Genomic DNA, 15,477 nt, shown 5'->3' with positions numbered 1-15,477 from the left:
TTTAATTGTGGGCTTTCAGGTTTATATTTCAACGATTCGCTTCAAACTGTGTGTTCAGTCTTATTGCAAAACTGGATTGCGCGCAAACTTCCAGCAGATGAAGTGGAGAAATCAATAAGAGCTTCCAATGATTAGACATTTGTGTTCGACGTTGAAACAAAGGATTGATTGAAATCCTGTATTACACAGTGAGTGTGAGCTGAATTCTCTTTATGGAGCTGCTCATCTTTTGGGTCCCATTCGAACTTGTATTGAAAAAGCACCATGCTGCTTCTACAGTGCTGCCGATAACAGTCACATGTGGGAAACACACCGTTAAATCATCTCAATCATCCTGTTTGACGGCACCTGAATGGACCATTCAAAGCTTCATTTCCAGTATTTGCTGAATATCCTGTAAGTCGGTTTGGTTCTACCTTGTTTAATAGCCTGCTGTGTATTTTTCAAACTTTATTGAATATTCAAAAGCAGAGAAGAGCAACATCACCACAGAGCATATCGGGAAATCCTTGTTCAGCAACACACTTGCAAATAATATTTTGAAGACTTTCAGGTGTGTTTTATGATCACGGCTCCTCAGCTGGACCTCTTCTCCTTTGACTAAGATCAAAAGCCACAGTCACATTTGATTAACTTTGCAATACACTAACTTGTTTAGCAGATAATTGTCTGGTCTTAAATGTGTTTAAGGTGCCTTTTTGAATGGTCGATTGTGTGGCAGATGTAAGTGGCATGAGTTAAACACTGACCTGACGAAGTGAATCACTTTCACCCTGAGGGGGATATTAAAGTGTGGAGCAAAATTTATAGCACTCCATTAAACTGAGGCATGCAAGAATGGCGAATAACAACGTCCTTTACGCGTGTGGAGCTTCAGCCTCAGCTCACCTCTGGAGATTTATCTTATCACCGCCACAGACGTCCGCTAAATATCCGTCCTGCCCGTCCAGTGAAAGCAACAGTTTCTATAGCAGGCCTTCAGCTGCTCGGATGTGATTATGTGCGCCAAGAAATTCAATACTGCTGTTCTGACAGGCACTGTGTGGAGTTTGAAATCAGGATGTGAGCCCTGTAACTTTATTGAAGCTATTTTCATCATTCTGTAAACAACAACAAACACGTGATCCTAAAATTGTTGGTAAAACGTGCAGTATATTGTACATTTCTTTAGGATTCCTTGTGCATTCATGAAGGACTGGAAAGTGCTAACGGTTGTCTTTTCTATTGGGAAAATGCTTCAAAATGCAGAAAACCTGGCAACTTTTTACTGGGAAGGTTTAAAATCTGATAACTCTGAAGTAAAATCTCACTTTTCCTTCTACTCAACACCAAAATCTATCACAGTCGCTCTAGTGTAGACTTACAGTGTATAAGTGTAAAACTTGTATCAGCTGTTATAGCATTTGCTGGATGTGTTATAAATGCAGTTTGAAAATAAGTTATTGCTCCTGAGTGCCTTTTCATCTTGGTTAATATATGTGAGTTATTTCCTGAACTCCAGATGCAAACAGCGAAGCAGCCCCGGTGGATCCAGCCATGTTGCTTTCTATTGTCGTCTGAACGCTGTGAACTGAAAATCTATAAGAGAATAATCTACAGAGAAGAACTCCGGCATTTAATAGCGTGGTGTCCCTGGAAAAACCTGGAGAACAACACCACAGGGACCAAGGAAATGGCAATAGGCTTCAGAAGGTGGAAGTACAATCAACAACCCGCCCTCTCTATATAATGGCGAGGAGGTAGAGTGGGTAGAATGCTTAAAAATTTCAGCTGATTCTGCTGGACAATAAACATTTTCTATGAGCAGAAGCTGTTCTCTCAAAACAAGTTGGCCTCTGTCATCCTGTCCTGTGACTTTTTGAAACAATGACAATAAATTCCATCTATTCTATTTCATTTTCTTGGTAAAAACACAAGAGCTTGATCATATCTCAGAATTAGTTGTGAAAACTTCTCATTTATAACATTTCCAAAGAGAAATTCTAAATACATTAACGATGATAAGTGTGCATAACAATGTAGCGTTTGCGTTCAGGCAAAGTTCTGTGAAATGATACAGTGTGTTCGTCTGTTATTATAAGAATATATTTTAGGTGAAGTTTGCAAACTTTGCTTTTGATCTCATTTCAGATTTCAGATTGGGCTGAAAGACAAAGAGCAAGTGGCTCTTCAAAAAACATGACTCGCTCTCGGTGAAACGTCAAACACTAATGACACTGCATTTGATCACAGATGACCAGAGACAGACTCCCGTATTGTTCCTGGACCAGCATCAAAGAGTCCCAGTGGTTTGGAGCCGAACATAAAGCGTGTCCAAACCAAATATCAAAGAAGAGTGAAGGCTTTAATGCGGCACGTTGCTCTGCCGCCATTGGACAGGCCGCTCGCCTTTTGTTGATGCATGTGAATAACCGTGATGAAAGTGGTGGTGCTGCTGCAGACCGAACATCCTGAGTCGTGCTCCGAGAGACCGTCTCAACACACTTGAGCAATGCCTTTCAAATCTCCTCTTCACTGCCAGTAAGCTCCTATATCTTCATGACTCACTAAAATATTCATCAGGCCCGGAGCAAAAGCAGTAAAGCCAGCAAACCACACACACAGTGTCACATGTGAATGCACACACACACACAGACGCGCACATGCACACATTGTTCCGAGCAGGGGACTTCTATAATTTAGTGGTTCAGTGCCTGTGATATCTAGTGGCTGGACAGCTCACTGTGGAATACCGAGTCTCAGACACGACTTCCCCCCCAGAGACAGAAGAGGAAACTGCAGAGCCCCGATCCCCCGCTCCTCCTCACTGAACGCCAAGCGTGTGAAATTGAAAACAATCCTCCAGTAACTCACACAAACGGCTTGACTGACTGCGTCTGGATCAGCACATACGGCTCTGATGTACGCTCTCCGTGTCACAGTTTCTCTCGCCCTGACCGGTGATTATTTCAGTGACCCTAATTGAGGCTGTCTGCAGCAACAAAGACGGATGCGAGCGACCAGTCGTGTGAGCATGAGAGGCACGGGCAACGGAGCAGATTTATGAAGCACGATATTCCCGTTTTGCTTGCAGCTGTTGCAGTTTCTGGGCTTATGGTTTCCGAGACATGATTGGATTTGAATGCATTTTGCCACACATAAAGGCCAGTGCTTGTTGTGTAAACACGAACTTAGAAAATTATCAACACATATGGACGAAGGTACAGTCAACCCAAGCCATAAATCTTAGTTAACCTACATGTTCGAAAGTCTTTGCTCACTTTTTGACCTTCTGTGTCGAAGGAAAGTTAATATATGAACTTAGGATTAACAATATGTCAAACAAGGATGCAAGAAAAAAAACAAACGCACAAAGAGAAGATTGCCAGCAGTTGTCAGTTTAAATGCCCTGGGCAATGTTGAGCTACGTTCAAGCTTTGTCGCTGCACACGTCGGCTCATCTCATCCACTTCCACAGTTTGTTCTGAAGACTGCAGCAGTCACAGATTATGGCACAGTTACAGAGAAAGTTGAAGACTGAAAGAAGAGAAAAAGTTTGAAATTAAGATCGGCTCGCTGTCTTCACATTCACACCCACACATATACTTGCCAGTACAGTATGGGAAAGTTCAAGATTTTCCAGCAACTGTATCTGTAGCATAGACACTCGTCTAAACAGCGTAAAGATTCACTTTATTAATAAAACATTTGAAAGGACGACGCATATATTTCACACTGGAAGTTTAACTGCAGTCTGATCTGATGTATGCGCTGCAGATGATCTAAGTTTCAAGCTTCCACAATTGCAGGTTGTGTTCAGTGGATGAATGTAAAAACAGCCCTGCTCACACACCCTGCCTCCTCAAACATTCAGTTATGAAATGCAGGTATCAGCGAGGAGGAGACCTTTAGGAAATGCATCCAACATAAAATCCCTGCAACACAGATTTACCTGCAATATTTTGAATATTGTGGAGACTTTTATTTAAAGGCTCCAGCTCGATGAAGCAGTAAGAAAGAAGGATACTTGTTGGGTTGTGAACTGCCAAAACACGAAAAATCTGTGTATCCTTGTCTGTTAAATATTATTGATCGAGGTCACCGTTAAATACTTTTCCTCACGATGCTGAAGCTTGCCGGTTTAAATGTGTAAAAATGGATTACATTAGCTGAAGTCTTAATGAATTATTGAGGAGCCTTTTGGGTAAAACTCTGACATCTCTCTAAAGCAGCCTACATAAACCATTTAAGCAAATATCAGAGGTGGCGCAACACTGCAGCGAAGACTGAGGAGAAATTATGTAACTGCAGACTGAAACTGTTCTGGAAGACAGAAGAAGAAGAAGAAGAAAAAAATAAAAACGTCCTTTGAGAGGTAAAAAAAAAACTTCACAATATCACTACATCTGCAGTCTAAGGAAAAAAATATCCAACAGATGCAACATGAAATTCCATAATATTAGAAGAAATATTAATAATAACTGCAGAGACAGCAAAATTAGGAGTGTGTCAATAGAAAAAGTTTTACGCATTACAAGGGCAGCCGCAGACCCGATTTTGTGTTTTCATCCAGCAGACACGACCAAAACACGACGCACGAGCTCTGTCATTGTAACCTCGAGTAAACCCAGTTTAAACCGCGTCACCTGAATGCACCGTGGCACTAACATGCATTACACTTTCCTCCCAAATGTCGTGCATCAAATTTGGCTGGAGTGACTTTCTGGGCAGGTCTTAATGAGTCATGACAGTGATGGAGCCCGGAGCCTTCCTCCCACGCTCCTGCAGCCCACTCCTCTCGGTATTTGAGGCGCTCCTCGGCTCAGCCGCTCAGTCAGCGCAGCGCTCTCCTGCAGACGCTGCTCTCACGCAGCTTCTTGCTGCTCGTCTTCCCCCCTCCTGGATTTTCTACTTTCATCCGCAGCCAAGATGAGACGAATCCTCCTCGTGGTGGTGGTTGTTGTTGTCGCGGCTCTCCTGACAGGTTGGTTGTTTGGGGTTTTTTTTGTTCCCCCTATGAGAAGTTAGTGATCACTTCAGCACCATGGACAGAGACGCGTCCTCAAACTGCTGTGTTGAAGACGTTTCAGAACCTGAGCTGCACATTTTAATCAATTTCCATCTCTTGCATAGAAAATCTAGCGGTTCCAGTTTTCAAAGAGGGGCAGAGAGAAGAAGACGTGGTATGCTTTTTTTTTCTTTCCCGTCTTGCAGTTTGGTTTCTCTTTGATCAATCCAGAGCTTCGTATGCGGAGGGCTGCAGGTTAAGTTAAGTTGTATTTTGCAGGTGACTCGATGTTTGGTTGAAGTTCTCTCCAAAGCCCTCTCCAAGCCGGACTCTCAGCTGGACCAGGAATGCAAAGACATCCTCCAAGCAGGTTTGTAACAGCAGAAAACTTTCACATTTTTTTTTTTTATAAGTGACTGTATGACAGCGATTTGGAAACAGGACTTCTGAACAAGGTTGTTGTTTTATGATACAGCCTTCAGATCCTGCATACATTAGGAGTGTTTTTCTCCAGAAATGTACTTCAAAATTATATCCTTCGGATTTTTGCTGCTGCTTCTACATGCAAAGTAGCTTACAGTGGATGTGGCAGGAACTCTTCGGGCGAATGTCATTTTGATTTAAAGGCAGCGATCACATGACAGCCCCAGTCCATTTGCCCTGAAGGACTCCTCCATGTGAATCTTTAGCTTTCATCTGATATTGTTTTTGCTCTGTCACAGGGGTTAAACATGCCCCACTGGACAAGAAGAGCGAGGAGGGAACGGTAGCTAATGAAGAGGTGGTTAAAGGTCATGTTGAGAAGCCCGAGGCAAAGGTTGCAGATGTGAAAGACATCGAGGCACTCCTGAAATCTGTGGAGGAAAAAAGGGAAATCCCAGAGGATGAGCGCAGTCAGGAATCCTGGAGTCTGGGTGATGAGAAAGACAAGAGGCACGACAACGAAGTTCTAGAAGAGCGGGAGAAGAGGAGCGGTTGGAGGCCGGGTAGGTTCCACCAGAGGAAGAGCAAACGAGGAGAGGAAGACGACGACAACGAGCGGAGTCAGGAGAGCTGGGGACTTGAGGAAAAGAGATCACCAGATGAAGAAGACGACTACAGCGAAGAAAGAGAGAAGAGGAGCAACTGGAGGCCTGGAAGACACCACCAAAGAAAGCACAAGCGAGATGAGGAACCTCTGGGGGAGGAGCCAGAGGAAGAACGGAGCCAAGAGTCCTGGGACGTAGACAAAAGGAGTGACGGTGAGAGGTACAAGCACACATGGAAGCCGACACATCGCTATTATCACAACAAAGGTCTCCACAAACGCAGTGACGAACCACCAGAGGGCGAGGAATATGAAGACCGCAGCCAGGAATCTTGGGGCCTCGATAAGCGGGACTGGAGAGCCGGAAGGTTCCATCAGAGGAGACACAAACGGGACGAGGAGCTCTCAGAGGAGGCGAGGGACGACCCCGAAGAAGACCGCAGCCAGGAATCTTGGGGTCTGGATAAGAGAGACTGGAGAGCGGGAAGGCACCACCAGAGGAGACACAAACGGGACGAGGAGCTCTCAGAAGAAACCAGAGATGATCCAGAAGACGAGCGCAGCCAGGAGTACTGGGACTTCGACACCGGGAGGGAGAAGAGGGAGTGGAGAGCCGGAAGGCACCACCAGAGGAGACACAAACGGGACGAGGAGCTGTCAGAAGAGGTCAGGGATGAGCCAGATGAGGAACGCAGCCAGGAATACTGGGATTTTGACACCGGAAGATATAAGAGGGACTGGAGGCCTGGCAGGCACCACCAGAGGAGACACAAACGCGACGAAGAGCTCTCAGAAGAAGCCAGGGATTACCCCGATGAAGAACGCAGCCAGGAGTACTGGGATTTTGACACCGGAATATATAAGAGGGACTGGAGGCCTGGCAGGCACCACCAGAGGAGGCACAAACGCGACGAGGAGCTCGCTGAGGAAGAGAGAGAGGAACCGGAAGGGGAACGCAGCCAGGAGTACTGGGGTTTCGATAAAAGGCACGAAAAGGGAGACGTAGAAAAGCACATATGGAAGCCGACGCACCGATACTACCACAAAAATGTGCTTCAGAAGCGAGCTGGAGGATCCTCGGAAGAGGAAGAACAGAAAGCCGATTCGGAGGAAGCAAACGACAAAGATGAAGCTCTGAGGTACTCACGTCTAATACTATCCAACTTTTGCTGTTTAAGTCTACAAGTGTGTCTTCTGTACCCTCAGGCAGAAAAAAAAATCTTAGAATTTAGTGATCTCATACAAACTAGAGTTAAAAAAAAAAAAGATGAGCATTAATGCCTTTCATGTGTTTGCGTGAAAACATCTAAATGAGATATTTTTTTTTACAGATATCTGGCAGAAAAACGCAATCCCTGGATATTCAGAAGCTACTACCACCCTGCCTGGTATAAGAGAGACTCAGACGAGCACGCTGCAACCTCAGACAAGGTCCTTGTATTAATTTAACTATTTCCTTTCAGCTTGCATTGACATATAACTACTACGTAGACTTGAGGTTTTCCACTACTCATGGGATAGTTGTGATACTGACCAGTTTTAATCCACAAGTATTTATATTGTATGATTTTACTTATTGTGTCATCCTCTCTTTCATCAGATGGCTGAACTGGCCAGGTTGCTGAACTACAAGATCAACCAGCTGGCGAGCCACTCCACTCAAGAGGAGGCGAAGAGGAACGCACAGGAGGGAACTCTCACTCCACAGGAGGTAAAAAAGAACTGCCGTGATAAATAATGCAAGGTCGATTTTCAGCTGTCTTCATAGAAATGACAGTAAATCCTGGTTACTATAATGTGTGTCCTGTGCAGTCACTGAGGCAACGTTTGCTTTTGCAGCCAGTCAATTGATCTGCGTGGTTCGCCTGACCCAGTAAAGCCCTGAAACGCACCACATCCCTCCACAGTGTTTCACTGGGAGGGAAAAGGAAAGCAGCCCTGCTCATTATGGAAATCTCCACTATATGTGGAGATGGCGGGATTTAGCCTTCAAAACCACAAAGCGTCAGCGAATATGCATCTCTGCAATTGCACATCGAGATCCGTCTCTGTTGAGCATGTCCCGAATGCATGATGTGAGGGGGGGGATGAAAAAAGAAGCACAATATAGTATATTCACGAGCAGCAACTCAAAGAATGAAGCGATGCGTTATGCACATCAGTCCTTTAATGCACTTGTTTGTCCCCCTTTTGTCTATTTGCTTTCTCCGCACCGGCGTTTTTATGGCTGCTGCAGTAATCACAGTGAAGAACCTTCATGACTGTAGCTTCCCAGAGCGATCAAAGACATAATACACCCATTAAAAACAGAACTGCCGCCTGCAGAGGCCTCCCCAATCTGCCACATCCTTTGAAGCAGAAAAAAACAAATTAGGGAGGCGGAGACAAAGTGATTTATTAGATCTACAGTGGTGCAGCTCTAATGATAGGGGAATATTAACCCCAGTGACCAATTATTGAAATTTCGTGGCAAACATTGGAAAAATTACCTATTTATGAGGATTTCACCCTCATTTGTACTCTTTCAGTGTATAAATATTGAATTTCTTCATAGACATGTCTTTTTACGATTGCTTTGTCATGCTTTGCAGGAGAAACAGCTGGAAAACCTGGCAGCAATGGACATGGAGCTGCAGAAGATCGCGGCCAAGTTGCATGAGAACGCCGCATAAATCCAGGAGCAGCTCGACACTCGCTGTCTTTCTGTAACGTTTGCCAATCTAATGTGCCAACAGTGTTAACCGTGACAACAAAATAATTACAAAAAACAGCAACCCTGGAGCCTTGCCAAAGCATCGTATCGACTTGTTTCTCATCGTTTTTGTGATAGTTTGGTGTCAGTGCTACATTAATCCGCATGGGAATGGCCTGGATGTCTACGTATAGTCCGAACTGTGAAAAATAGTTGTAGATGGGAGAAATTGTTTAAATGTGTTCTGAAGAGTTTGTTCTGTTTGCACTCAATAAAAAAAAAAAGATTTTTTTCTGGGACCAAATAATTTCTTTGGTGTTTCTTATTCAGAAAAGAGGACACACATCAGGGTTGTTAGACTGTGTTTTAATTCTAAACAGATTCATTTCGCGACTGAGCTGCATTTGATCTTGGATAAACAAATAAAATGGCACTATATGCAGGAGTAAAAAATAAAAACAAGTAAGAACCAATAAGCTGAGAGCATAAAAAAAAAATGTTTTCTACCTAGTCTCAATGAAAAAACAAATTGTCAGGTACTCTCAGTACACAATGACTTCACCAGTTCCTTTACCTGGAACATTTACTGAGCTCAGACAGCCTGCACGAGCACACAGCCTCCTCCTCAGCGTTACGCCTAATCTCCACTGAAGGAAGTACGGGAGAGAAAATACGCTGATGAATACAAACCAGACACTCTGTCTCTCTCACTCCAGATGTGTCAAATCAGTTCAGCAGAAAGGAAAGCCGATGCTGGAGGGGAGAAAAAAAAAAGAGAAGTTCCCCCACAGGCTGCTGGTAATGTGCCCTTAAAAGATTTGATGCTTTTTTTTTCGTATTTGTTTATCCTTCCGTGTGGTTCAGCTTCAGTTTCTTTGGTGCTGGTTCCTCACTTTGCTGGGGGCCCGCCGGCTTGGGGCCGTCTGTGGCGACTGTGATCCCTGAGAGGAGGTAGCCTCCGCCGCCGCTCATCAGCAGCACGGGATGCGTCCTGTTAGGCAGAACCTGGAAACGCAGCAGAAATACAGTCACAAGACATTAACTCCGCGTCTTACAGCTGCAGGAAATAACACGTCGGAGGGGAAGGAGTACACGAATATGCAAACACTCACTGCTGCTGCTTAGTACACAACTGTGGAATGAGCTTCCACTGAACACCAGACAGGCTTCTTCACTGTCCAATTTTAAAAAAACATTTCTTGTTCCTTGGCTTTTATAACTCAGCCTGAGACTCTACGTCTGTTTTTACCATTTTATTATTATATTTTATATTTTTCTGACTATATACAGCACTTTGTGTAAATTGCAGTTGTTTTGAAGTGCTTTAGAAGTGAAGTAAAGTTGATTAGTCATGTAACAGATACTAGTGGGACGCGCAACTTATTTCAATGAACTTGAAGATGCAAACACTGAAGACGTACCTGGTAATGTCTCATCCAGGTGTCTGTGAGTCTGAGGTTCACTGTGCCGCCCTCTTCTTTGAGTTTTGTGTAACACTCGATGAGAGGCTGCAGAGAGAGGCGACAGATGAGCGGGCGGGCCACGTGCACCAACAGCCATCATTCCAGCAGCATGAGCATGACGGAGGTAATGACTGCAGGGACGTGAAGGGTCCTGTAACTCTTCGGCGGCGTCAACGATGATGTCCGCTGTTATTTATGTAACGCTGCAGCGCCGGGCAAAAAAAAAAAAAAGCCGCTGCGCCGTGGAAACTAATGAGCTCCTGTCAAGAAAAGCCTGTTTCCTCACAGTTCTCATGCATATCTCACCTCTTTGTACTGGGAATAAACCACGAAGGGCCTGGAGGGGGAGAGGAATCGGATCAGGCCCAACAGGACCGGACTCGGGTGGAAGCGGCTCGCGATGACCAACCTGCGCCGGAGACGCAAAGAGATGATCAAGCAGATCTGTCCGATATGATACACGCTCAACAATACACTCTATAATTGGAAATGTGTGTGTGCGCACCGCTGTAAACCTGCCTATCAGAGCGGCGTGCGACAAGTTTACGACCTCGCCGTCGTAGATAATTACGACGCTGGGCGAGAGTCGGCGCATTAGGCTGATTTAGGACAATATTGGGAAGTGTGCTGCGCCGCCGTGTTTATGATATAGCTGCTATGATGTGGAGGAGAAGTCAATGGGATAACAAGATCAATGGGCTGAGGTGTCACCTTCACAACAACTCAGCCATCAATCAGAGAAACGGCTGTCAGCTGTTCCTGTTTTATACCGGAGGAGACTGCAAAGCAATCAATTTGTTCACCTTGTAAATGCTCCGTGCGCTAATCACTGGGCGAGCGCACGGGAAGGAAAATCATTTATTATGGCGTTTTATGGATGTAGTTAACGGAGCATTAACCATTCATAAATTTTTCAACCCGGGTTGTAATTGCTTTTGTTTACTACGTGGTGAAATATGGAAGCGGGGAATGCTGCGGCTGGACGTAATGTCACGGCGAGGAGAGGCAGGTGAGGGGCGGCGGGGGAGGAGAGGTGACACCCACCCATCTGCGTTCCTGCCCTCCAGCAAGGCAGCAGCAGCTGCGAGCCTCTTCCGCTTTTCTTCCAGCTTCACTTTCTTCTCTTGAGCCTGATAAAACACACGGGGGGAAAAAAAAAAATTCGACGAAGGTCAAGAACAGTGAGAAGGTAGATAGTGAACTGCCTCTTATGGGATAAATAACACTGAAAGCATAATACCTTGTACTGGTGTATATATTCATATTGTTTCTAAATGGTAGATGTGTATTTTCGTGTAAATGATTGCATCAACCAGCAAAGAGATTTCCTAAGAAAGGTTTTGGATTCAAGTTTCAATCATTTTCAACATACTTTGGCTTCTCTGCGTTTCTCCTTCTCCTGTTGCTCCTGGTCCTGACCAGCACCGACAGCCGTGTCTGTTTCCATGTTCTGCTCCTCCGCCTGAGTCTGGTTCGGATCTTCCTCTGCAGCCGTGCTCAACTGCTTTTCATCTGCGACAGCAGAAACATTTAACTGAAATAAATGTCATGATTTCAATTCAGATAAGTATTGTGTTCAATGATTTCTGTATTTGTAACCATTTCCCCTTTAAAACAATGCAAGCATCAGTTTCCATAAAAATGTAGGTTATCTTTCCCAGTCTTAATATTTGTGTTGTTGAAGCCAAGATGTTTTGGTGGCGTTCTTTAGAAAATCCGGTCTGTAACTACTGCATTTCATAGCTGTAATCATCTCTCTGTGTGGGAAAGGCGAGTGCTACCAGCAGTGGGGTCTCTGGCAGTGACGTCCAGGGTCCCTGCCAGCAGAGCGCTGACGTGGCAGATGGGAAACTCATGCAGCGTGTCGAGGAAATGTGCGGGAAAGCCAAAGCTCTCCACACCCGCCCGAACAGGGCCGCCTCCAGGGTACATCTGAACCACGGAGCCGTAGCCTGGAAGGGAGGGAGAGGAGGAGTCATTAAACAAAGAGAAAAACAAAAGCTTTGTTTAGGAAGCACGCAGCGGGAACACGGGCTTAAAACAAGAAATAGACAAGATAAGCTTTAATTCACCAGACAGACTTGCCTCCCATTCTTTCCATGATGGCTCCCAATACGAGTCCAGCGCAGGTTTCGAACACGAGGATCTTACTGCCGGCGTGGATGTTGGCCAGAGTCAACATCTGGGCGAGGGTGTCGTACCGCAGGTGGCTGCGGCACATCGAGACATCCAACATCGTGAAGTCAACCTCCGGCTTTAAGAAGATAACTCTCACACGTGCAGACGAACGGGCCTGCTGACTCACCAGATCTTCCCCGGTTCCCGGCCGTGGTACATCATCGCCAGGATGCGGCAGGACGGCTTCAGAATCGTGACCGTGTTTTCATACCTGCGAAACGCACGAGATAGGGAGCAGTGATGAGGCCGATTGCGGCGCGCCACATTAAATTCAGCTGAGAACAGACTGCGAGTGCATCTTTAGAAGTGACTCACTTCTTCTTCTTCTTCTTGATGTACTTATCCTGAGCGTAGCCGGTCTTATCTCTGAACGTGGAGCTGTTCTCGATAAGCTGCTGAATGATTTCCTGAGGATGAAAAACATCCGGTATCAAGTCTCACTTATGTTATATTCCAGCATTTATTTGATTATTTGGAAGATAAGACACTCTCGAAAAGACATAAACCAACACAGTGCAGGCGGATCTCTGAACTTCCCCATTATCTGTCTCACTACAGCTTAAACAATAGATTAGGGATAATTACTAAACTCTAAATCAACTGTAAAAAGTTTTTTTTTAATTGTTTCTTTTAACAGGAGACGCCACAATGAGTCATTGCAACCTTGACTGTAGACCGGTTTTACACATTTAGGTTATTTTATGAATTACCTGTTTGACCTTACAAAATGTTATAAAACTGTATGAAAGAGAATATCAACAGTTTCTCCCAAGGCGTCAAGCATGAGAGGTTCCAACCCGGCCTGCCAAGCCAACAAGTAAATTGCAACTAATTTCTTGAAACTAGTCCACATAACACATTACTGAGACATGAGCTGAGATATCGGTGACACTGGCAGTAAAAAAAAGCTACCTTGTTGATAAAAAAACTCGCCTCAACACTCCATGCAGCCAGCAATAGTCTGTAAAAACATCCACCATGCAACAGCTACAGGAGAAGCTTTTTGGAGACTTCACTGTAATTTGCACCAAAGGGAATTTTAATTTTAAAATTGCCTTCATGTTGAGATTGTTTTCATTTTCAGTCATAATCTTCGTTTCTTTGTGAAAAAAAACAGACATTTCCATCACTGATCCTCAAAAAAAAAAATTACATTTTTACAGTAATTATGGCACTATTTCACTGGTCCGTTCAGCCCACTCAAAATGAAAATGGGTTGCGTGTGGCCGCAGAACTAAAATGTGTGTGATGCCAAACACAGCCAACACATGTAGACAATTAATTTCCCTAAGAGAGGCACATGAAAACTCACATTTCATATTTAGAAGGGATGCGAAGGGCTTATTTAATGTTCAATTTATTTTGGTTCAATGTGATAAGCTGCTTTTTCCAGCTCTGCTGGAGTCCTTTTATTTGTTCATGTGAAGATTCTATGTTTTTTCTACACGACTTAGAAATAAGGGTGAACAGTAATTTTTCCTCAAACTTTAAATTCTCATTGGTCCTTCGAGGGTCAGTCAGGCTTTAAGTGTGACAAGAATGATAGCCAGTTGCCGACTGATCTCAGAAATTGCAATTTTTCTTCAAATCTATAAGAAAAATATGAGAGTAGCTGTTTATGTGTTTGTAAGTGCTTGTGAAATTGCCAGGATGGCAGTGCTGGGATATTGTTATTTTACCTGACCCTTGAGACCTTGCTCTTTGAGCGTCTCTATGTCATCCCTGGTGAGTTTCTGTGATTTGCCATCATCAACAATATTCCTGTTGTCTGTGCCGGCCTCCTTTGAATCTGAGAGAAATATGCACAAGACGAAGAAGAGGAAGAGAAAATTAAACATGTAGATCCATGCAGTTACCATGTAACAGATCTGCACAACTCTCTGAAATGAAACCTGTGATTCTGACAGGTATAAATAAGTACCATACACACCAGAGGGGCTCTCTGTGTTTTTGGGTTTCTGTGGTTGGAGGATCCCTCCAGATGCTATTTCAAACGTGGTGCCATACAAGTGTCCCACTGCGCCATCCAGGAAGAACCACTGCTTCTCAAAGATGATCTTTCTGAGGGGAAACAGTCAGAAAGACTCATTCATCAACAGCATCTGTTTAGGAGACAGTAATCTGTGAACATTCTGTGATATGTTATCACCCGACTCGACAAATCCGCTGGTAGGAAGTATTTACGGCGTGAGACTTACTTCTTTTGTACAATCTGCACAGCCTTGAAGATTTCTCCTCGTTTTAACACAATATAATCGCCCTCTTTGATTTTGTACTCATGGTCATCGTCTCCGTTGTCCGCCATAATAAAGACGAACTGTCAGCTCCGCGGTCAGCTGAAGGCTCGCAGCCTCCTGCAGCGAGGCACACAGAGCGGTCGTTGACAAGGCACGAGTCAAAAAGGCACTAGATAACCCTGAAGTCAAAGCAAAAGGCTGCAAATTGTTATTTCCACGTGTTAGCTTTCATTTCCGTAGCCGGCAGGCTAGCAGACGGTGACACGCTTTACTACACGCGCTGTGATTGGCTGAATGAGGAAGCGATGCTCTTACTGGCCAATAGGAGCGAAGCCTAGCCTCTGAAACGTCATATTCGATGAGACCGCGCACCTCGCTCCTATTGGCTGATATGAAACAGCGATGAGCTCCTTGGCCAATACGAGGGAAGTGCGGTGTTTCATCGCCCGTCGTTGAATTTATGAAGCAATGCTTTCACACAGTCAAATATGAATACCGGTATAAATACTTATGAGTTGTTTGGCGGAGGTTTGCACTCTTCCAAAGCGTTTTTTTTTGTAAACCATGTCAAATCATGAAAACAGTACTGGAGTCAACTCGAGACCAAGTCACAATGAGACTTTAAAGTAAAAAAAATATAAAATAAAATAAAATAAAATAAAATAAAGTCCTACTCATGAAATCAGTTTTTTTAATGACAAATATGATAAATAAGGGGAAAAGATTTTTGTGTAAATTTAAAAGGAAAGAGAGAAACATCCAGATCATAAATAATTACAAAAAATCTAAAGCCGAACATGAAGTTGATGGACAAATTAATGGATGGAAATCACCAGTACTTATTTCATTATAAATATCAGGACACATTTACCTTTAATGTCAACTTTTTTTTA

At 44.1% G+C, this 15,477-nt stretch overlaps 2 protein-coding genes across 5 annotated transcripts; one reads left to right on the top strand and one right to left on the bottom strand.

Annotated features, from left to right (window-relative positions):
* Positions 1–4,838: 4,838 nt before the first annotated feature.
* On the top strand, positions 4,839–8,902 carry chgb (chromogranin B). 4 transcript variants are annotated; one of them, XM_030109912.1, is made up of 8 exons: positions 4,839–4,963; positions 5,113–5,162; positions 5,267–5,357; positions 5,710–6,382; positions 6,503–7,153; positions 7,346–7,445; positions 7,615–7,725; positions 8,606–8,902. In XM_030109912.1, exons 1-8 carry the CDS (start codon positions 4,909–4,911, stop codon positions 8,684–8,686), a joined length of 1,812 nt encoding a protein of 603 aa, XP_029965772.1. In that variant the 5' UTR covers positions 4,839–4,908; the 3' UTR covers positions 8,687–8,902. The 4 variants fall into 4 exon arrangements, with proteins under 4 accessions (XP_029965772.1, XP_029965775.1, XP_029965774.1 ...); XM_030109915.1 differs by having other exon boundaries at positions 5,710–6,428; positions 6,681–7,153; XM_030109914.1 differs by having other exon boundaries at positions 5,710–6,502; positions 6,635–7,153.
* Positions 8,903–9,053: 151 nt separating this feature from the next.
* On the bottom strand, positions 9,054–14,862 carry trmt6 (tRNA methyltransferase 6 non-catalytic subunit). The gene is made up of 12 exons (XM_030109916.1): positions 14,546–14,862; positions 14,278–14,408; positions 14,027–14,136; positions 12,663–12,754; positions 12,475–12,558; positions 12,255–12,379; positions 11,951–12,121; positions 11,542–11,681; positions 11,214–11,299; positions 10,476–10,578; positions 10,128–10,214; positions 9,054–9,711 (listed from the first exon to the last, which is right to left on the bottom strand). The coding sequence occupies exons 1-12, from the start codon at positions 14,650–14,652 to the stop codon at positions 9,550–9,552; spliced, it is 1,398 nt and encodes a 465-aa protein (XP_029965776.1). The 5' UTR covers positions 14,653–14,862; the 3' UTR covers positions 9,054–9,549.
* Between the last annotated feature and the right edge of the window lie 615 nt (positions 14,863–15,477).

The sequence above is a fragment of the Salarias fasciatus genome, chromosome 15, assembly GCF_902148845.1.
Source record: "Salarias fasciatus chromosome 15, fSalaFa1.1, whole genome shotgun sequence".
NCBI classification, from domain to species: Eukaryota; Metazoa; Chordata; class Actinopteri; order Blenniiformes; family Blenniidae; genus Salarias; species Salarias fasciatus.
The sequence above is the reverse complement of the archived record's forward strand: the minus strand, read 5'-3'. Positions and strand labels throughout refer to the sequence as shown.